The sequence below is a fragment of the Lasiodiplodia theobromae genome, assembly GCF_012971845.1.
Source record: "Lasiodiplodia theobromae strain AM2As chromosome Unknown scaffold_6, whole genome shotgun sequence".
NCBI lineage: Eukaryota > Fungi > Ascomycota > Dothideomycetes > Botryosphaeriales > Botryosphaeriaceae > Lasiodiplodia > Lasiodiplodia theobromae.
Genome location: NW_023336552.1, coordinates 288,703 through 310,052, shown reverse-complemented (window position 1 = coordinate 310,052; position 21,350 = coordinate 288,703). Strand labels below are relative to the sequence as shown.

Here is a 21,350-nt window from a genome sequence, read left to right as displayed (position 1 = left end):
ATTACCAGTACGAACATTAGAAGATCGACACTGTGACAAATGTTTCTTATAGCAACGCATCGATAGTTGTTTATAGAAGCGAATCTTCGAAATGCACTAATGGCACTGCCAATTACTTTCTACCTCATACCATACAATAACGCCCCGTCCCGAATCAAAGCTGGTATCGTCACAATCACTCTGTAGGAGCCGCCTGAATGTTTTGAATCTCCGCCTTGGCCTCTTCCCATGAGGCCTGGTTTCTCTTCGCCCACTCGATGTGGCACTTAGCGAAGGCAATCTGAGACCGTCAGCATCACACAGGGCACATGTTCTGAGAAGCAAACTCACCATATAACGTCTGAGATCTTCCTCCTTTTCACCCTGGAATCTCTTGAGATCCTTCAACACACCTATGCTGGCATCCTTGACATCCTTCTCCGCTACTTCCAATGCTTGTTCAAGCTATGTAAAGGTCAGTTGGATCATCAAAAGGGCCGGAGTCGCCGTGATTACCTGAGTTATGCTCTCCCTCGTCTTGCCAATCTGGTCCCTACGCGTTCTCTCCGGGTCTACGTCAACGATACCATGGAAAGCATGGCTGACCCGGCCAAAGATCTTCGAGGTCACAAAGTTCCCGCTTGCAGTCTTTCTGTGAACCGGCGATGATGGCTCGGATCGCTGGGGCTGACCTTGCGCCGCTGAAGGTGGCGAGTGCGATTCGCCATGAGTAGGCGGGAAGTCAGAGTCGATAGATGCCGCATCTTCCTCGGGTCGTGGGGGATCGCTGTTGCTGCGTTGGGAAGCAGTAGAGTTGGATCTCCTCGGCGGTGGACCCCCAGTCTGGTTCAGATACTGCTCTATCCTTTTAGCTTCGGCTTCGCTCTGCTCCAGTGACTGAAGTAGATGTCTCTTCCTGTCCAGCTCGTCCTTGGTCATCTCTTCCTGCACACGTTTGAGAATGCGGTATCTGAGTACGTCCCGGACGATTCCGGCAAACTGAGCGCTCTCCCTCATTGGTTCCGCAAAGCCTGCACTCAACGCAGACGAAAGCTCACAAGTTTGGATGTAAGTGGAATCGACAGCCTGGCCCATCTTTTCAATGGCTTGCGACAGAGTACGTGACTGCTCGTTCAACGCAAAAGCATTGTACCGCGCTCCCAATTCCGCCATATCGCTTCCCCACGAATTAAGGTGAGCGAGCGCCCGACGGTTAACTTTCTCCATGCTTCCTTGCAGTAACTGCTCCAATTCCTTCGAAGATGCTTCGAAATTGACAAAGTAAGGATCGAGCTCTTCCTCGGATAGACTCTGTGACGTGGGAGGGAAGCGACCGAAAACCTGCGGTCCCGGTATCGTGTGTGCTGCAGTAGAAGGCTGCGACTGGTGTTGCGGCGGCGAGTTGGGCGTTCCCGACGTAGAATTTCCGCTCGATCTGAGCCTGGCAGAAGCAGCCGGCACAGGAAGATAATGGTGGCCTGGGGTTGGGTTTGCGGCATCGAGCGGGGGTGCCTTAAGCTTGTTCGAAGGGAGCGACGCCACCGGATGGGAGTGGAGAACCTCGCTCTATTGAGAGTCAGCAACAAGTCGCAAAGGGTTCTGAAGTTCAGCATACCCAGCTAACGTTGGGGTCCAGGAACCTCCACCAAACGCCATCCTCACGGACTTCCTGCATCCGCCTGCACCGGTTCAGGAAGACAGCTAGCATACGTTTGCGCAGCTCTATAATTCCAATGTCTTCCTTTGCCTTCATGGGCTTGGCAACATAGTCGGCGGTGGTGTGCTTTTCTGGAATCGGAGGGATAATAAGAGTCGGGTGGAGGTTGACGAGCGTGTTGCGCAGAGACGCGAACTCAGAGTACCTCCGGCGGACCTCTAGATCCTACACACCCGGGTTCAGTATCGTAAGAGCATGCGCGGAGAGAGGCGCACATACCCCAGTCCTAATGGCGTAGACAATGTATTTGCCCCCGCCTTCTGCACTCTTGCCGGCATCGGTAATGAGAATAGGCAGCTGCGGGTTCTCATAGAGGATTTGTTCAATGCGGCTGTCATAGCCACCCTTCTTGGGCTCGATGCGCTGGGGCTGTTGAGGCTCATCGTCGTACTCAACATCGCTAAGGTCTCTACGGTGGGTAATGTATTCTGGCGAGCCGAAGGGCGGGGACGACGCCTCAGACGGCGGGGTCATCGGCCGAACTGGAGCATCGTGTTAGAGCAAACAGGAACAGGAATCGCTGGGGCAACAGAGCTGGCGTACATCCGCCGGGGGAGCCGAAATGGCCGACCTGCGAGGGCGAAGAATCATGGCGCTCAAACGAGCCGTACGGGTTGTTATCCTCGTCGTCCCACATGGCGAATCGCTGCGCGGGGTTGGGCAGTCGTCAAAGCTGTAGGGTCTTGCGGCGCAGCGGATCGCGACGATGAACAGGCGCGGTGGAGGCTGGTTGTGGAGAGAGTGCGCGATCTGCAAAGCTGCGAGGTTGAGCGAGAGCCTTGGGAATGGGGCTGGAAAGGAAGCGAGAGGTGACGTCTGTTTGGGTGCCAGCTCGCTCTAGCGCTGCCCGCCCATCCGCAATCCGAGAGGTGCCTGCCTATCTCCGCTGCCGCTCCAAATCACCACCCCAGCAAATCTATCGAGCGCGTTTACAAAATACTAATGGCGGCTCCTCTACGAGCCTACACAGGCACGCGCTAGGGATCCAGATGCAGCGCCATGCGCCTCTTCCGACTACTTCCTTCGTACCCGCGCTAGAAGCTTTGACACTCCATTGCATGGTAGGTGCTTTCGTGATGCAGCTACATCATTGTGATTTGACCATAATCCAGCGTGCAGTTCAGGTCCAGAAGCCAAGCAATGCTTCTTCCGAATGCCAGTGAGAGACTAGGAGCAGGGCGAACGCGCGGATTTTCCGGCGATGTTCAGTCCGCCTTACCGATTAGAAGATTTCTATTTAAAGACTTCATAATAATTGATATCCTTGAAAGACGAACACTTCCAGGGCCGAAAACCCGAAGAAGCGATCAGCAGCCGGGCACGTGAAGCTTCGTGCAAGGAACACTTAGTGCTTCAAAGTAAGTGGGATTGGTCAGAGTGTGAGTAAGATTGCTCAGCTGTGGCATGGTCGAGATCGCATTCGGAGTTCAAGCACTTGCCACCAGAGGTTGCTTACTTTCTCCCTGCACGTTTCACGTTTAGCTCAGTCTCAGTTGTTCGTTGGGGCTTGCACGCATGTCCAGAAAATGCATAACCCAGTAAACAAGCATATGCCTCTTTCCTCTGGGACTCTTCCATCTCCCAGATGTAACTCGAGAGGAAGCTCAAAAGGTATTAATTGCTCAAAGGGATTAGATGCTCATAAAATCAAGTGCGCCGATTGGTAGGCAAATGGCCGGAATTCTGGGCTCATCGATAGGTATCTTGCCGCGCAATCATACAGTCGAGACGTGCAAAGCAATTGAAGCATGCAACGAATATGCAAATACTGGGCTTCGCTTGTCTGCACCCCCGATCTTGCAATTTCTTCCAACACTAGATGTTCGATGTGGCGAAACCGCACATTGATTCAAGGCCGGAGACATGGATAGGATTCGTAACCGTGAATGAGAATCCATTGGTATGCTATGCCATGTTGGGTCAGCAGACAAAGCAAACGCCTAGTTTTTTCCCAAGCCGCATGAGGTTCAAGCGTGCAATGATGTACACGAAGCCTCTGACAGCCATCGTCCCGCCATGACCGTGATGCAAATAATCCGTTTTCGCCCACGACCCCGTCAACCGCGATCCGCTTATTTCTTGTCCTTCTTGCCGCCCTTGGTCTTGGCCGTACCCCGGAACTCCTTGGACCTGTTCTTGCGCTGCTTGCCTGTACGCCGAGATCCGTCAGCATGTGTCCTTCCACGATCCGCCAAACCCGTTTGTACGTACGCTGCTGCCTGCTGGCCTTCTCGATCTTGTTGGCCATGCCGACACGGACCAGCCTGTAGTGAGGCTCGAACTTCTTCATGGCCTCGTTGGAGTCGTAGATGAGAGCGAAGCCGGTGCTCTTGCCACCACCGTACTGGGTCCTGAAGCCGAAGCAGTTGACCTGGTCCTTGCTGGCCTTGTAGAGCTGGGCAAGCTTCTCGCGGAGCTCATCCTTGGAGACGTTGGGACGGTTGGGGTGGAGGACATCCCTGGAGGACGCTGTTAGACGTGCTGTGGCGGGTTCGGTCGGTGTGCATCGGAAACTTACACAACCATCTGCTTGCGGCCAAGGAGAGGGTTGCGGATGAACTTGCGCGTGCGCAGAGTAACTTGCGAGTCGGCCATCTTGACGAGAGGATCGAAGGGACCGGGACGGGCTGTGCGGAGAGTTAGACGGGCGCTGGAAATGCGCGACGCGCAAAAAAAAGTGCAGGAGCAGGTGGAGCTGGGCGACGTACTGAGAGGGGCTCAAAGGTCCTGCGGCGAGATCCTGGGGATGTGTGTGGGTTGTCGCAGCAAGTTGCCGGTCGTCGTCGGTGATGCGAAGATTCGCAAAAGATCAAAACTGTGCATCGTCGTGTGCGGTGTCGCGCCAAGACTCGCTAAACGCTAGGTGGCACCCGCCGCCGCACCGCACGAACTTCAACATTTGCACCGCACCTGCACGCTCGCCCTGTCCGGCCCAGTCGACACCATGAAAGTCTCGTCGGGTGAGATGCAGGCCCTGCAGGTCTTCCGCGCGCAATATTTCCAGCTCCTCGATCTGGTGCAAATGCGCTGGCCCGAGGCGCAGCTCCTCAAGAGGCCCGACGTCCAGGCATGGCTCTTTGCGGAAATGTTCGACAGGGACTCTATTCAGTATCCGCCGCCCGAGAGGTACCAGATGCGCGTACTCAAGCGGGTTGTTTCCACCATCGAGCAAGCTATCGACAATCCCGAAGAGGATGTATGCAAGCCCAATTCTTCCCCTTTTTCTTGCAATGTCAAACGTTCCATCTCCCCTTATCTTTCGTCTTTTCTTTTTGTCACCGTGCCACGAGAAGCACTGGCGAGCAATAATGCCCCTTTCTATTGTTCTGCTTCCCCAACAAACAATCATCCCATCGGACGAGCACGATGATCCCGAGCAACCGCGCGCGCACACGGATACCATGGTGCCGTACGACGCTGGGCCGATGCACATGCGGATACCAGTGAACAGCTGTCGCGCCCAGCTCGTTCCCAACGCAGCTTTCCTCGCGATGCCAGTAGACACTTGTTCTTCTTCGTAGATCGTTCTCGAATGTTTTGTACGTACTAATTCACGTGCTTCTCCGGCGGTGCAGGAATTATCAGACGATCTCATGTCTTCTCTATCTCTTCTCCTAGGCTCCAACCTTCCGTCTGAATCCGCATCGGCCCAGACGAAGTCGTACGTAACTTACAACTTTGGCAATGATCGTGCAGTCACGCTGCTTGAGTCTCGCGCTGTCATCTCTTCATCCGGAACCACTGGGCTTCGCACGTGGGAGGCTGCGTTGCATCTAGGGGCCTATCTGGCTAGCGAGTCTGGCCAGCAGTGGGTCCGAGGTAAAAGAGTGCTCGAATTAGGAGCCGGCACCGGTTTACTTTCCATACTATGCACCAAGCACCTGCAAGCCACAAAGGCCACGGCAACCGACGGAGATGAGGGCGTGGTCGATAGTATCAAGACGAACCTGTTTCTCAATGGGCTTGATGCCCAAGGAAGCACAGACTCGATAGTGCTGAGATGGGGTTGGAGCTGGGCACTGGAAGAGAGTCTCTACTACGAGGGCTCGAAAGATCAATATGACGTTGTTCTTGGGGCGGACGTCGTAAGCCGGAAGCCGAACCACAGTTGCGAGAGCACATTACTAACGTCGACACATGCAGACCTACGACAAAGCCGTCATCCCGGTTCTGGTGTCCACCCTTGCTGATTTGTTGCAGCACCAGCCCTCGCTGCAAATTCTGATCGCTGCTACAATTCGTAACGAGCAGACATTTGAGGCATTTGATGTGGCTTGCCGTACGTCTTCCCTGCACCAGCCACCTACGGCAAACGGCATTGGCTCCACCCCCGGACGATGAGCTGACGATGCGGTTCTAGGCCGGAACAAGTTGAGCGTTGAGGACATGGACTTTGCACCGCCACCGGGTGACGACCAGAATGGCCCGTTCTACCCAACGTCGACGCCCATCCGCATCATCCAAGTATCAAAAACTGGAGACACTGACCCCTTTGCCGTCCAATGACGCCCATGAGGCTGTGGCAGCCTTTGAGCGTCGTCATTGCGCCGGAAGCGGGTCCGAAAGGCGTCTAGAAGGCAGGGCTGGCGGGAAAAATAGCAGCAGACGCCGTAGGGCGGGTAGAGTGGCCAATGTGGTGGGAGTTTGGCGCTGACGAGTCCATCGCGGGACCCACCTAATGAGAGTCGCCGTGAGCGGTGGTGAGGGTTCTCGAACAACAACAGCGTCTCGCGGAGTCATCAGCACGTGTGGCTGACCCACGGCGTCTGAAAATTCGAATCGGGCCGCGCTCGCAATCAGGTGCCGGGGGCGCATGAGCGCGCTGTGCGGGTGCAGGCAACAGAATTCTTGTTCTCGGACACCACGGTTCTCAGAAGGTTGTTCCTGGCCGGCATACCCCGCAGCAACCGGTGAGGTTGGCAGACCCTCGATCCCTGACATAAGTGAAACTCCAGATCGAGCGTCTCTTCAGACGTCCCCACCGCTGCAAAGAACAGCAAGGCTCACTGGCGCGATCGGCTAAATTTCCGTTCGCGCGCGCGCAACGTTACGGAAGTTCTAGAGCGCCGCTCATCAGTGTGCCGGGGCCGAGTAGCGGTGCACGCACACCGCGGGATCACAGCACGTTGAGGTGGTGTCCTATCATGTGGGTGTATGCGGACGGCGCATGTTCTCCGTGGAAGGGACGGCGGCGACGATCCGAGTGGGTGTTCAGGGCCTAGGCGGGCGTGATTCGCGGCATGCGCGTCTGAAGCAGCCCACTGGACCACGGGGCAGGGGCGGCGGCAGCGGGACGGGATGCCCGCCATGCACCGCTGGCAGCGTGCGGGCGCTGACAGGCTGGCATGGTCCGGTCAAAGAGGTTTTGGCCTGCGATGTGGAGAATCCGCTCTAAGCGTGGGGTGACAGCTAGTGGATCTGTAGCGGGCGACTCGGCGGGATGATGTGCTTGATGAGGAATATCGCTCTCGACCTTTGTCCACGCCGGTCCGCGCGCTCACCGGTTACATCGGGAAGTATATCAGAAGCGCCTCCCTCGCGCCAGTGCGGTCCCCAGCAGCCCTCAGCAGGCACATCAAGCACCCTTCAGCCCTCAGCCACCGCCTCGCATCTCCCGCCCCTCTAGAACCCGGCGCGCCGCAATCGCACGCCGCACTACCCGCTTCTAGCCGCGCGCACAGAGCTGCCCCTCGGTGGAGCCGCCTAACGACCGCCGCGCTCAGGCCGGATCGACGCGCATCGCCAGCAGTGGTACATCGAACACGCAGTGAGCCTCCCTGCCGAGCGCAGCAATACGGTCGCGGCTGCAGCTACGCATTGCCGCCGCAATGATGGCTGGCCTGCGCGCCGGTGCCCGAGCAATAGAGCTAACAAGTGGCCGCAGGCGTCCGTCCCTGGCTCCGGCTAGCGTCATTGCGCGATAAGCAAACAAAGCCGCCCAAAGATATCCCTATCTCTCCGCCCGCCCTCTATCTTTGTGTCACTGCCCGACGCCGCCCGTAAAGCAGCATTGCTGTGTTCTACTTTTTGCAACAGCCGTGCACGCGACACCTGGCTGCTCGACCAATACGACCGGTCCTGCAAGAGTCCTGAGCTATAAGCACACCACACACCGCCCACATGGCGACCCAACACGCGCACCATCGCAATCCCTCGCACTCTAAAAGGGCCGCGCAGTCCCACCCGCGCGTCTCGAGGCCTGCGCTGCTCAAGCGTTCCAGCAAGTCGGCGAACAAAGTCCCCCAGCTCGCCGCCCAGCGCAAGGACGAAGAGCCCGAAGACGACGCCATGGCCGCCAGCTTTCTGAACTTCTGGTAAGCCTCCCGCCCTTGGCGCCGTGACGCAACGCTGACTCGATCCAGCACTGTGTGCGAGAAGCAGATCATTGTGCCGAACAACTCGATCCTCTACTGCTCCGAAAGGTTAGTCACGGCTCTGGTCCACACTTGGCCGCTCTCCACGCTAACTTGCTCCCTAGTTGCCGGAAGAAGGACAACACCAAGACCATTACCTTTGAGCCGTCGCCGCCTCCGACGCCATACTCTCTCCGCTCCTACGAGGACTTCTCTCCTTCCCGCGACATCGTTCCTCCTCGCTCCCCTACTGCCATTCCCTCAAAACGCCTCTCGTACGGTTACTCCGATGGCTCCGACGACGAAGCACCCGAGTGGTCCCAGGAGAAGTCGAAGGAGTCGGACGCGGCCCGTTACTTGAGGACATTTTCGGCAACCGACATGGCGGCCCAAAGGTCAAAGCGGTCTTCTACCTCGACAGTGGCATCGACAACAAGTACAGCGCCATCGTTGTCACACACGCCGAGCAGTTCTACCAGCATGTCGATACCGTACACACCCGCAAGTCGACCGCTGCCGAGACGGAACCCTCATGGATCCTCTTACGGCACCCGTTCAATCGATCTCGTCAACCCCTTTTCGGCCGCTCACCCGACGACGGCCCCTTCAAGTCTGACCCAATGGTCATTCAAGAGCGGACCGAGCTGCAAGATGTCAACCGGGCTTGCCGAGGGCGAATTGGAGCTGTTTGAGAAGAAGGTTCCCAACGCGGCGTCGCCGAGTCAGGGCAGTCTCAAACAATTGTTTGCCTTCAGTGCTATGCAAGCACCGCCGAGTAGTACGGCATCAACAATGCGACCCTCCTATTCGTGATCACGTCGCGCAGGCCGTCGCTTAGTGTGATTGCGGCCTACCGATGGGGAGGCGGATGGGTTGTCGAGTCATCGATGTGGTAGCACAAAATGCTCCACTTCATTTCCGGGAATTTTCTTGTACCAAAAAGCGTGGGATCTTTGTTTTTTTTTAGACGGCGGCCATACATATCATCATCACATTCAGGAGTTCATTTAATCTAATATCCGGTTCCAGCCTCTGTGGCTGTTGGTTCTCATCTCAAGGTTTCAGCTTAGACGGGCGCAAATGGGTTGGGAAGCGCTGGCGTTTGACCCTTCCATTGCGCTGGCAGACGGGAAAAAAAAGTTTCAATGTTGGATTTTAGACACATCTCACTCCCCGACCTTCCGCTTTTTCGCAGGTTATTGGAGATGGCGCCCGTTACTAGATCGGACCGCGCCCTTGGAAATACATTCACCGGTTTGCAACCGTGCCACTTTTTTTTTCCCACGCGGCTCCGCATCGCTTGCATCTTTGACGCCCACACACGCGTGAACGAAATATGATAAGTCGTCCTGGCTTTTCCTGGTCCCACTTGTTGGGTTTGCTAGATAACGAAGATTTGATGATAGCCGCAGGATCCGCGATGGTCTGAAACGTCTCCGCATCACCGGCCATGGCAATCCGACCAAATGCGCCTCACGCACGGAATGGCAATCACTACAAGGCCGCACGTGGGGACGTTCACTTATGCGTCTTCTGCATATTCCATCCGCTTCCGCGGGCGACTGCGGCAGCGGCGCTACAGCAGTGTGACGTGTTGCTCCCCGCCATGCCTTGGGAGGCCTTGCAGCAAGCAGCAGGAGCCCTGCTTTTCCTGGTCACCGGAGTTGTGGGCGCCTCGCGCGGCCCCCCGCCCCAGACGCCACGGCGGAGGGGGGGGGGGATCCACATCACTTGCGTGTCTCTCCCGCCTTCTGGCGACATTCGAGAATGCCGCTGGTGTGCTTGGCTTTTTCCTTGTTCTTTCGTCTGCTTTTCCCGTTTCTCTTCCTTGCTTTACTTTTCTGTTCCCCTTGCAATTGGACTGTGGTGCGCGATATACATGGGTACTGGTGAAGCTGAACACATGGGGTGCTCGTGTCAGAGTCGCACGCACGTATTCTAGCTTGCTTATACGTGCTTCTTGTTTTCTTAGTGGAAGCTACGGTGTTTACAGGGGGGGTATCGCAGCCGAAGGCCAGCGTGAAGAATAGTAAGGCTCCAGACGTAACTATGCCTCAGCGCCTTTTTTTTATTGAAAAATAATACATGTGGGTAGTTGAAGCTCTCGTCCGGACGAGAATGTGGAATCAAAATTCTACATACACGTCGGGACGATAGCTTCAGCTACCCATGACATGAGCAAAAAGCAAATCTACGCTAGCCATCGGCTACGAGAAGGGACTGTAAGACGATATTTCACGAGAAGATGCCGTGGGTTACCCCTGTCGTCTTACGGCTTCCCTGCGGCACGAATTCTGTTCCAAGGTTGTAGCCTGCTTGGCGTAAACAGCGCGCTTCTTCTGATGAAGCAAAAGACAGGAGAGTGTAAAAAATGTCATAAGAAAAGAAGCGTTTCAGCCTAGGACTCTTCTTATTATTCGACTTTGTCACTATTCCCTTCCATCATCTAGATATGAGACTGGGGAAAATGAAGGAAAAGAAGCCAGAGCAAACAAAACAAAAGCCAACGGGTCGTCGCCGCCGTTTTTGCCACACAGCTGATGGCACCTGCTGCATTACCGCCGTCATCGGATACCTACTCTGCCTCTGGTGGGCACGCTCCGAGCTCTCCGAAGCAAAACGTCAACGGGCCACGGCGACAAGCCAGTAGCAACAGCGAGACGGGATTGTGTGTTTTGTTGGTCATTAGTGGGCTCGGCCGAGTGTGAGAAATGGCTATGGGGAACAAGGTAGCTAAGACATTACCTGTCGATTATGGATATGAGAGAAAGCTGAAGATGCTGCAGTGGAATTCCACCTCAGTGGTTGTCTACAGAGGGTAATTGTAGCCGAAGGCAAGCGCGAAGAATTACCGGATCCTCCAAGGTAACTATGCCTCAGCTTTTTTTTTAAAAAAAAAATAAAACAACATATGGGTAATTGAAGCTATCGTCCAGAGGTGTATGTAGAGTTTTTAATTCGACACTCTCATCCGGACGATAGCTTCAACTGCCTATGACACGGGTGAAAATAAATTAAGGTAGCTTTTGGGAGCAATACCCTTCTGTAAGTTGTACCCAAAAACCTAGTTAATTCGTTATTGATGAGACTACAGATCGATGATGGTAAAAGAGAAGCCCGACTATAAGGGAGTGTAGTCAGTGGTGGTGACTCGCGCTTACACTGCCGAATGCGGTAAGTGGCGGTTTGGATGACAGCATGCGGCAGAAGGGCGGGCTGACTGCAGTCATCAGGGCTTCGGGGTCCGCGCTCTCCAGGCATCCATCGCCTCGACGACAGTTCTCCTGAAAAGGTAAGATGACGCCGTGAAGTTTTGTCCGGTGGCTGCGCACGGTGTGGGGGCGGCGTTAACACGGTCGAGAAGACAACAACGGAGTTTAGCAAGACACAACATAAAACGATCCAATTCCTCGGCCAAGTGCTTACGCCGCAGAAGAACAACTTATTCCGAAAATGCATGTCATCCTCACTGGCGCTACGGGCCTGGTTGGCTCGGGAGCTCTTGCTCAAATCCTAGCCAACATGAACGCCGGTGGACCCATCTCGCGCCTTTCCATCCTTAGCAGGAGTCCCGTGCCCATGGCTGAGGGCAAGAAGAACGTGACCGTCATCCAACACAAGGATTTCGAGAATTATCCGTCCGAGGTGCTGAAGCAGTTAGACGGGGCTGAGGCGTGCATCTGGGCCCAGGGTATCAGCCAAAACCAGGTCGGCAAAGAGTGAGTGCATCGCGAAATTGCACGAATAGTAGTGCTGACGCCAGCACAGCGAGTACATCAAAATCACCCAGGATTACCCGCTCGCGGCAGCAAAGGCCTTTTCCGGCCTCAACGACCCATTCAAGTTTGTCTACATCTCGGGTTCGCTTCTCCCAACCCAATGGCCTCCTACCTTTGTTATCGACTAACACGCCGCCAGGCGAGGGTGCCACTCAAGCGCCCGGATATTTCACCCCACTTTTTGGCCGTATCAAGGGCATCACTGAGACGCAGCTCCTGGCGCTTCAAGGGTCGGGCTACCCGTCTCTCCGGGCGTATTCGGTGCGCCCGGCCTTCGTCGACAAGGCCAACCACCCCGAGGTCATCGAAGCCCAGAAGGGCCGCTTTCCCATGAAGGACTATGCTACCGCTGTCTTTGGCCCCCCCGTCCGCGCCTTCGCCAAGGGCTACGTTTCACCAACCGCGCTGTTGGGCGATTTCTTCATCAAGCTGGCCGTGGGTGACGGCGCGCCGGTAAAGGGCGACGACGTGTTGGAAGGAGGGCGCATCATCCCGAACAAGGCGTTTAGGAGGATCATGGACGAGGATGCCGCCAAATAGTGTTCGGTCGGCTTTATCGAGGTGTTTTGGCGCAGCAACTCTCCGGGGCCATTGAGGCATGATAGATCGAGCGTTGTATTACTCGTAGTAATGATTCTCCTCCAAATGACATTTTGCAGAGTTGAGTGTTTGAATTGCAGTGACGATGCCGGAGAATTTCCGGCGGGGCGTTTGATGACAACCGAGCACGGTCCTAAAACTCTCTTCCTCCATAAACTTTCCCAAAATCCTGCTGGGGGCTCCAGCCGAAGATATGGCTTTCGCTTCAGCTTATATGCACGTCGTATGGTTTGCAGGGCCATATCAACACCTAGGTCTCCGCTCTTATCAGGTCTATCTGAATCATGCATGTACTTGATAGGGCGCGCAATAATGCTGGCATAATGCGTCATACAACATTCTGATAGCTGATACTTTTCCAACTCATCAACTCAACCAATATCCTTTCCCTATCCCTTATCTCTACACCTTATTCTTGCGCAACAATGGAGGTCCCGTCATTCATTCGCCCATCCGTGGCGCGCCAGATCAAAACCATTGACATGCATACGACTGGAGAGCCTACCAGAATCGTATACTCAGGCTACCCAGATATCACGTACATCCCCGCTAGCTGAATCAAACCCCGAAGCATGCACTAAGGCTATTGCTAGCGGGACCCTTCTCGAACAACGGGCAACCGCTCGCGCCGAGCACGACCACATCCGACGCAGCCTCATCTTTGAGCCACGCGGGCACCATGACATGTACGGCGCCGTGCTTCGGCCGTCGACCGAACTCGTCGACACGGGTGCCGCGCACATGGGTGCCCTCTTCCTGACGCATGAGGGCTACAGCACCATGTGCGGCCACGCCACCATCGCCCTCAGCCGCCTCCTCGTCGACTGCGACGACGCCACCATCTTCCCCCGCCGCCACGAGCTCCGCTTCGACCAGGGCACCCGCACCGTCGAGCTACGCCTGCACGTGCCTTGCGGCCTCGTCCGGGTCAACGTGCCCGCCATCCAAACCGGCGACGACACATCTTCCTTCCGCACCGACACCTCCCGCCCCATCACCTACCTCAGCGTCCCCAGCTTCGCCACCGCCATCTCCATCCCCATCCCCGTTCCCCCCTCCCTCCGCTGGCCCGAACTTGCCTCTTCCCCATCCACCACCACCGTCACCGCCTCCGTCGCCTTCGGCGGCGCCTTCTACCTCATCGTCCCCGCCGCACACCTCGGCTTCCCCGCCGACGCCCTCTCCTCCCCCAACCCCCCCATCACGGCGCTCCGCCACGCCGCCATCAACCTCAAAGCCGCCTTCACGCAGTCGGCCGAGCTCTGCGCCGCGCACCTGCGCCACCCGCACTCGCCGGACCTGCAGTTCCTGTACTCGGTCTTCGTCACCGAGGCCGGCCGCGGCGAAGTGCTGGATGGTTGTGATGGCGCCGAGACGGGCTTGTGCGTCTTCGCCGACGGCCAGGTCGACCGCAGTCCCACGGGCAGCGGCGTGCAGGCTCGCGTGGCCCTGGCCGTGGCCAAGGGCGAGCGGGGCGTCGGGAAGGAGCGCTGGGTGTACCACAGCCTGCTGTCCAACGCGTTTGCGGGGAAGGGTGGGTTTGTGGGCAGGGCGGTCGAGGAGGTCGAGATTGGTGGTGACGGGGAGAAGATTAAGGGTGTCAGGGTCGAGGTTAGCGGATGGGCGAATTATACGGGAGTCAATACGTTTGTGGTCGAGGAAGGGGATGAGGTTGGTGCGGGCTTTTCATTCGAGGCATTGGGAAGTTGAAGTAGCTGTAGAGAAGATAGAAAAAGTGCTTAGTAGGCTGGGATATTCCCTTTTTGGGAGTGATTTCGAGTGTATAGGTGGATGAAGGGGTCATGATTTTGTATGTGATAGCCGCATGACAATCTAAACTCCTGTGAGTATTGAAATTGACGAATAAATGGAACCAACGAATGATGCATATCAAACTAGCTGAATCTAAAAGCATAATACGTGGTGCGACAAACCCAGCAATGCAGGGAAAGAAAACAGAATAATCAAAACGTTAAATCTGGTAGTGAACACTTCAACTTTGCAGCAACTCCAACTCTCTTTCCCACCTCGACTTTTTCCCGCTCTTGGCCTTCTTGGGCGGCGGCAGAGGCGACGATTCGCCTGCCTCGTCCCCATCCCTTTTGCTCGATCTTGTGCGCTTCTTACTAGCACTCGATTGCTTTGCTGGTGTAGCCTTGCCCTTTCCAGATTTCTTGGGCTTGGACGATGATTCTAGCTTCACCACATCTCCGCTCTGCTGTACACTTACTGACGCAGGTGAAGGGTCGGACTTCTCTTGCGGAGGCGGCGCGGTCTGCGCCGGTGTGATTGACTCAACAGGCAGAGAGGCGGGTGTAGGTGTACGAGGCGGCGTTTCCGGCATCCGCAGGTCAGGAGTGCTCACAAAGGACTCGCTCGCAAGCCGGTCCCACTCCTCATCCGGAGTCGCTTCGATCAGTGCATCCTCCTCTCCTGTAGTCGTCGTTGAATCCAGCACCCCCAACTCCCGCATCATCTCCACAAACTCCGTCCACGCCCTCCTCCGCTGCCCCTCCCTCATCTCCCTGAACCATCGCGGCACATCCAAATCGTCCGCCACGACCAACTGCTCGCTCCCGGCCACCTCCCGCTCCGAAAACTGCATCACCTTCTTCCCGCCCTTCTTCACCCACTCCCTCACCACGAACTCCATCATCACGTCCCCCCCTTGCTTAGCCCTCATCGACGGGTCACCATCGAACGCAACCCTCCACCTCCCCCTCCAACCACCGCCGTCGCTCTTCGTCTGCTGCAGCAGCACCGCCAGCGCCGCGCTCGAGAACTCGTCAAAGTAGCGCGGCATGCGGATGCGCAGCCGCCGCAGCCGCGTGAACCGCAGCGCCGTGTCGCGCCACCACGCCTGCCACCCGCGCGCCTCGCGCTTCAGCAGCGCCCGGCCGAAGCGGAGCCCCTCTTCGTCATCCTCCTCCTCCTTTTCTTCTTGGCCACCTTCCGCTCCGTCGTCGGCTGTGTTACGGGGTATGAGTAGCTGCCCCATCCAGTCTGGATACCGGATCACCAGCTCGTCCGCGCACGCGGCGATGCTGGCCTGTCCCGTGAAGGGCGTGGCGGCGCCGACGCGGGCGCTGGCGGCGAGGAACGCGAGCTCTTGCTCCCGCTTCGGCAAAGACTCGGCCGCCACATAAGAAGAAGGGTCCCAGGGGTCGTAGTTATCGTCGTCGTGTGAGAAGTCGTTGCCGGCCTCGACGGGAAGTGTGAGCCACGGCGTGTAGTCGTCGTCATGGTCGGCGGGATGCCCGGCGGTGGCATCACCCCAGTACAGTCCCGTGTGGGAGGAGCGGGGCCGGTTGCCGATGAGGAGGCGGACGGGGATGCTGACGTAGCGAAGGGTGCAGAAAGCGCTGAAAATGGGGGCGATGAGGTCGGTGTTTATCCGCGTTCTCCTCCTCTCTTCGTCGGATTCAGCCTCGGGCAACTCGATGCCTACGTTCCACGGAAAGTTGCGGGCGTCTACTAGCGGGTCAATGTCCCAGAGCGGTGCCCAGCCGAAGCGTTGGTGGAGGAGGCAGAACGCCTGCATCGACTCGCCGGTTGGGTCGTCTACGAAGATGCCAGAGGATGACGGTGGCTCGTGGCAATGATGTGGGCTCGGAGAAATGAAGGAGAATGGACTGACTGGGATCTCGTTGATGACTTCTTGATCGTTGCAAGAGAGTTTGTCGCAGTGATTGAAAGCGTCAGCTAACTGAACCAGGAAGTAGTTTAACCCAGGGACTGGACTCTCGTGTCTGTTGGTCACCAGGTATTCCACCAGTAGGGAGTCTTTCTCGCTCAAAATATAGCTAGGCTCCGACTGCCCTTTTGTTCGTTGTGGGCTATTTGCCCACTGACGCAGAAAATCCCTGGTTTCTCTGTCCCGTAGGCGCTGAGATGATTTCTGAGGCGGAAAGATCTCTACATTGAGTGATTCGTGAAGCTGCTTTTTCTCAAATTTTCCTACTGATGTCTCGTACTTGCACGAGTGCTCGTCATATATAGAGAAAGCGTGGATGCTCGTCTCTCCCGCCATGGTAAACTTTGTGTTCTCAACGTCGGCTTCCCGCGCTGGCGCAAATCGACGAAGAATGTCTCCAAAAGATATGGAGACCCTGCTGATGTTTGTCCGTTCTCGCAACATCTTGACGATGCGTGGTGCGAACTCGGCCTGGTAGAATTCGATCGCCCGCAGAGAGTCCGGGGCATTGTCCTCGAGTCCCTTGACGATAGTGCAGAAGTGTGCATGCGAGCCCTCGTCTTTGGAGCACGCTTGACGCGGGCGCCACAGTTGGCTCAGTGCCGGATTGAGAGAGGGACCTCTGATGGCAAGTGTCCGGAGCTGCTTACACTCGGTGATCACCGACGTGACGTCTAAGGAAGTCTGTCCAGATGTTGTCTTGCGACGGCTATGGATTTCCATGTTGTCACGCCTGTCGTATCCAGATCCGCTGCCCGATTCGACATGCCTGTGTTTCCAGTCGTGCAGTGCGTTGCAGCCCCAGTGCCTAACCCAGAGCTTTTCGAGACGATCTAGCAGTGTCTTGTGGTTGCACAACTGCTCATATGCCTCAAAGTCATTTAAGATTGATGATTGCTTGCCCTGGATGTTATGAGCGAAATCGTCGTCGTAGATGATAGTATCTTGCAAGTCGCTTAAGTCAAGCTCTGTCAGTTTTGGGAGGTTCTTTTCGACCCATTCATAATCCTTGAATGTGTGCCAGTGGCTCATGGCCAGCCGACGGATTTGGTTGCGGTTGCTGTCGTTGACTGAATCCTGGAAGGCAACCCATTGTGGTTGGCATTTTTCTTTCCACTCGTGCCATGTCAGGCCGTCAAAATCGTGAAAACGTGGTGCAGGCGTATAGTGATCCATGGCAAGAATCGACTCGGGCTCGTTGAGCGACAGCAGAAAGCCGAACGTCTACAGTAGAGGTGGATGAGAGCGTTCGATGCATGTTGTGGGGTCAGTTGAATAAAATGTCATTGATGTCTTTGTTTGTCTTTTCTCTTATGATTGTCCGGATCGAGCAACTCCAGGTTGCGAGCGTCCATGGAAACAAAGCAGCCTTGGCAGAGGACGTCACAAATGAAAACCGGCATGTAACTGAAAAGATGTGAGGTAGCGGCGACAATTGATGGTTTGTTAGTAAGCAAGCCTGCGTTGATCTGGACATTAGATGGCCAAGGCGGACAGTGAATCCTTCCAATGGCGCCAAGGTAGCAGGCTGAGGCTCCTTAAACGAAGTTTAAACGCTGCGCTCGAGACTCGCTGATGGAAATGCAGGGTGTCTTGGCCACTGATGCCAAGAAGTCTTCGCGCGTGCACTAAAGATCAAGTGGCACGCCAGACGAAGATAGTACGCTGCTACTTGGTGATATCAAAAGATCCATCTACTGTGAATTCTGACTGAGCAAAGCAGAAAGTGCGAACCGATAGTCCCAGACCAAGCACGCATTCGCAAAAAATCACATGCAAGAAGGAGAATCGAACGACCAGTCGGGGAGGATAATAGGATTGAAGGATGTCTGATGGGAACGTGGTCCAAAAGAAAACCGGAGGGGATTCGACGTAGACCGGTGTTCGGCTAAGACAGATTTAGCTCGACGCCGGTCAATCCCCTACTGCCGCCGTACCAAGAGCATCAAGTCGTCGCTCATTCTTGAAACATGACGCTAGCCTGGCGGCTGCGCTTACTTCTGCATCATAAGCTGCACAAACTCGTTGTCTGCAGGGAAAAAGTCAGCCGCACGGTTCAATTTTCAGCAAGGGAGAGGGGTGTTTACAGTCGATCCTGCCGTCGCCGTCCTGGTCCGCCTCGCGGATCATCTCGTCAACCTCGTCATCGGTCAGCTTCTCGCCAATCGAGGTCATGACGTGACGGAGCTCGGCAGCGGAGATGAAGCCGTTGTTGTCACGGTCGAAGACCTTGAATGCCTCGCGGATCTCCTCCTCCGAGTCGGTATCCTTCATCTTGCGGGCCATCATGGTCAGGAACTCTGCAATTCGCCGTCAGCACACGCCTCTTCCATCGCCACCGGCAGAAGATTTCGTACCAGGGAAGTCAATGGTGCCGTTGTTGTCGGCGTCGACCTCGTTGATCATGTCCTGCAGCTCAGACTCGCTGGGGTTCTGGCCCAGAGAGCGCATGACGGTGCCGAGCTCCTTGGTGGTGATTTGTCCTGCATCGCGTCCGGTCAGTCGTTGCGTGTTCCGCGGCCGAAGTGCCAATTGTTCGCGTGAAAAGTCGTGAGTCGTGGAAGCAGCAGGTGGGGCAAGGCTGGCAAGAAGCGGTCGGCAGCCAACGCCGGCACTCAAGGGCGTCGGAGAGGGCAAGAGAGTGCGCAGGGCGCGGGCGATAAGCGCGCGGGGTACGTACCATCACCGTCCTTGTCCTGCAGTGGAGAAAGGCAGCGTTAGTAGGGGGTTCGGCGGGCTGACAGCGGCCAGGAGACCAGGCGGGCAGGCGTGGCGGCCTTGCGGCGTGGAAAAAAGGGGACAGGAGGCTTACAAAGAGGGAGAAGGCCTCCTTGAACTCGGAGACTTGCTCCTCGGTGAGAGAGTCGGCCTGGAGAGCGTGCGTGTCAGCGGGCGTTGGGTCGAACAATGTTTCGCACAAGGCGGGGTATCAGCAGCGACGCACCATTGTTGTTGTTTGTGGTGGTGGGGTGGGGTGTTGCGGGAGGAGGGCACTGGGAAGGCGTGCAGATGGGGGTGCGGTGGGAGTCGGTGCGGGCGGGGCTGCGAGGCGGACGGACGACTATTATAGCAGTCGGCGTGTTGTTGCGGCTGAGGAGACGATCAGGATGAGGATTGCTGCTTGGTGTCTCTTGCCGGGGCGCGCGACAGGGCCAGCAGGCGGAACCAGCGCGCACGCTTGGCCGCCAGCCCTGCGAATGGCGCGCCGCTGAGCCCTAGCAAATTACGTTGCCGGCCCGGAGCAGCAGCCACGACAGCCCAGACAGCGCGCTGCGACCACCACCGGCCGGCATGTGAAGCAGCTCCCGCCCCAGAGCACTACCCAGACTCCCAACAGCGATGCGCTGGACGCGCTGACGACTCAGTCCCTCACGCCTCCCCCACCGCCCAAGCCATGTGGCGCGACCGCACCAACCTGTTCGTTCCGCCCGCTCCCCGGCCCTTCTGTGCTGTGCTGACCCAAGCTCCAGCTTCATCTCCTACCGCCAGTCGTACTCGCACCACCCTGCCAAGCGGAAGCCCCTCTACGCCGGGCCCTCGAATGGCTATGCCGACAATGCCGCCCTCAACGATGAGCGCCGCGGGCTCATGTCCGCCTTCGACGACCCCAACGACGGCGATGCGGTCATCGAGATGGACGTGCTGCCGCCGCGCTGGCTAGACATTCAGGACGAAGTCACGGAAAAGCTGCAGGACATCGCCGTGCAAACGAAGCGCCTCGACCAGCTGCACCAGAAACACGTGTTGCCAGGCTTCGACGATGACGACGTGAAGAAGCGCGAGGAGCGCGAGATAGAGCGCCTTACCCAAGAAATAACACGCGGCTATCAGAGCTGCCAAAATGCGATCAAGCGTGTTGATGCCATGTTGCGCGAGAGTGCTCAGCGCGAGGGCGGGAGTACCAAGGGCGAGGAGGTCATGGCGCGAAATCTCAAAGTCTCTTTGGCCTCGCGCGTTGGAGAGTCCAGCGCAGCTTTCCGCAAGAAGCAGTCGGCTTACTTGAGGAGTGTGTACTCCCTTTTTATTCAGTTTCAATCTGGCATTAGGACAAGACAAGACTGACAAATCCTGCAGAACTTCGCGCTCTCGGCGGCCTATCCTCTCCCTCGCGCACCGGCTCACCCAGCCCTCAAAACCCATACACCGACCCTTCCCTTCAGGAATCTTACGATGATACGTCCTTGTCCCGTGCCACCCTCCAACAAACCGCCCAAGTCCGCTCCCATGTCCGTAAGGACGCCAATGAGGCAATCATTGCGCAGCGCGAACGCGAGATCGATGAGATTGCAAAGGGCATTATCGACCTTGCCTCAATATTCCAAGAGTTACAAACCATGGTCATTGACCAGGGCAGCATGTTGGATCGCATAGACTACAACGTAGAACGAATGGCCACGGACGTCAAAGCTGCGGACAAAGAGCTCACTGTAGCGACGAACTACCAACGGCGCACAGTCAAACGAAAAGCGATGCTCCTTCTCGTTATCTTAATTGTTGGAGCCTTCATCCTTCTAGGATTGAAGCTTGGCAGCCGGAGTAGCAGTTCCAGCATGAGTCCACCGCCTGTCGTTCCGCCTTCACGACCGGAACCACCGGCCGCTCCAGAACCACCATCTGAGCCGGATACTCCTGCGGAACGTCTCGGCGTAATTGATGGGAGGACAGCGCTGAGACGCGCTGTAGGCGCACCCGATGGGAGAAGCAGAGAACGGTTACGCCGGCGGAAGCGCAAAGTACGGCAGGCCGGTGATGATGTCATGGCTTTGTTGTGATTTACCATTTCCCTTTATTTGTTTTTTTCCTCTTCTAGAGCGACGGCACGCGCTGCATCACATCTCCTAGTATCTGTAGTAGTAGAAGAACGAAGACAAGGAAGAATATACCAAAAATTATCCTAAACGATTACCGAACCATAGTTCTCATCCCTGCCGCCCCTGTCAAATTCCACGGGCAACCACTTTCATTCGCTCAGCCCTAACTCAATTCAACACACACCGCTTTGACATCGCCGGCCTCACCGACCCATGGAAGATAGACCAAAAGTTCCCCACGACAACTCGTATCGGACGCCGCGACTGACAGGAAATACTTTTTCGGCGCGATAACTACGTAGCTACCAGTGGTGGCGCAGGACACGCGAATCCGAACACGTAAAGATTCACCGTGCCACCGGCGTGCCGTCTCCGCGGGCGCAGCAGCAGACTTCGGCTTTTCTATACGAGCAACGG

General features: G+C 56.4%; 9 protein-coding genes across 9 annotated transcripts; 5 read left to right on the top strand and 4 right to left on the bottom strand.

Annotated features, from left to right (window-relative positions):
• Positions 1 to 175: 175 nt before the first annotated feature.
• On the bottom strand, positions 176 to 2,333 carry LTHEOB_2358 (Sorting nexin-41; the record flags this gene model as incomplete). Its single annotated transcript, XM_035511161.1, has 6 exons — positions 176 to 280; positions 331 to 444; positions 496 to 1,545; positions 1,595 to 1,861; positions 1,916 to 2,178; positions 2,240 to 2,333. 6 exons carry the CDS (start codon positions 2,331 to 2,333, stop codon positions 176 to 178), a joined length of 1,893 nt encoding a protein of 630 aa, XP_035364067.1.
• Positions 2,334 to 3,768: 1,435 nt separating this feature from the next.
• Positions 3,769 to 4,291, bottom strand: LTHEOB_2357 (Ribosomal protein S24e; the record flags this gene model as incomplete). The annotated part of the gene is made up of 3 exons (XM_035511160.1): positions 3,769 to 3,845; positions 3,908 to 4,155; positions 4,215 to 4,291. The coding sequence occupies 3 exons, from the start codon at positions 4,289 to 4,291 to the stop codon at positions 3,769 to 3,771; spliced, it is 402 nt and encodes a 133-aa protein (XP_035364066.1).
• A 349-nt stretch (positions 4,292 to 4,640) lies between these two features.
• Positions 4,641 to 6,202, top strand: LTHEOB_2356 (Nicotinamide N-methyltransferase; the record flags this gene model as incomplete). The annotated part of the gene is made up of 4 exons (XM_035511159.1): positions 4,641 to 4,892; positions 5,272 to 5,781; positions 5,840 to 5,975; positions 6,057 to 6,202. 4 exons carry the CDS (start codon positions 4,641 to 4,643, stop codon positions 6,200 to 6,202), a joined length of 1,044 nt encoding a protein of 347 aa, XP_035364065.1.
• A 1,614-nt stretch (positions 6,203 to 7,816) lies between these two features.
• LTHEOB_2355 (Life-span regulatory factor) lies at positions 7,817 to 8,741 on the top strand (the record flags this gene model as incomplete). The annotated part of the gene is made up of 4 exons (XM_035511158.1): positions 7,817 to 8,010; positions 8,059 to 8,118; positions 8,175 to 8,401; positions 8,452 to 8,741. The coding sequence occupies 4 exons, from the start codon at positions 7,817 to 7,819 to the stop codon at positions 8,739 to 8,741; spliced, it is 771 nt and encodes a 256-aa protein (XP_035364064.1).
• Positions 8,742 to 11,502: 2,761 nt separating this feature from the next.
• On the top strand, positions 11,503 to 12,368 carry LTHEOB_2354 (Nucleoside-diphosphate-sugar epimerase; the record flags this gene model as incomplete). The annotated part of the gene is made up of 3 exons (XM_035511157.1): positions 11,503 to 11,768; positions 11,818 to 11,909; positions 11,968 to 12,368. The coding sequence occupies 3 exons, from the start codon at positions 11,503 to 11,505 to the stop codon at positions 12,366 to 12,368; spliced, it is 759 nt and encodes a 252-aa protein (XP_035364063.1).
• Positions 12,369 to 12,853: 485 nt separating this feature from the next.
• Positions 12,854 to 14,138, top strand: LTHEOB_2353 (Proline racemase protein; the record flags this gene model as incomplete). Its single annotated transcript, XM_035511156.1, has 2 exons — positions 12,854 to 12,966; positions 13,022 to 14,138. The coding sequence occupies 2 exons, from the start codon at positions 12,854 to 12,856 to the stop codon at positions 14,136 to 14,138; spliced, it is 1,230 nt and encodes a 409-aa protein (XP_035364062.1).
• Positions 14,139 to 14,421: 283 nt separating this feature from the next.
• LTHEOB_2352 (uncharacterized protein) lies at positions 14,422 to 17,298 on the bottom strand (the record flags this gene model as incomplete). The annotated part of the gene is made up of 1 exon (XM_035511155.1): positions 14,422 to 17,298. The coding sequence occupies one exon, from the start codon at positions 17,296 to 17,298 to the stop codon at positions 14,422 to 14,424; it is 2,877 nt and encodes a 958-aa protein (XP_035364061.1).
• Positions 17,299 to 18,116: 818 nt separating this feature from the next.
• On the bottom strand, positions 18,117 to 19,069 carry LTHEOB_2351 (calmodulin; the record flags this gene model as incomplete). The annotated part of the gene is made up of 6 exons (XM_035511154.1): positions 18,117 to 18,151; positions 18,210 to 18,422; positions 18,480 to 18,605; positions 18,803 to 18,818; positions 18,935 to 18,991; positions 19,067 to 19,069. The coding sequence occupies 6 exons, from the start codon at positions 19,067 to 19,069 to the stop codon at positions 18,117 to 18,119; spliced, it is 450 nt and encodes a 149-aa protein (XP_035364060.1).
• A 447-nt stretch (positions 19,070 to 19,516) lies between these two features.
• On the top strand, positions 19,517 to 20,894 carry LTHEOB_2350 (Snare complex subunit; the record flags this gene model as incomplete). The annotated part of the gene is made up of 3 exons (XM_035511153.1): positions 19,517 to 19,539; positions 19,593 to 20,128; positions 20,197 to 20,894. 3 exons carry the CDS (start codon positions 19,517 to 19,519, stop codon positions 20,892 to 20,894), a joined length of 1,257 nt encoding a protein of 418 aa, XP_035364059.1.
• Between the last annotated feature and the right edge of the window lie 456 nt (positions 20,895 to 21,350).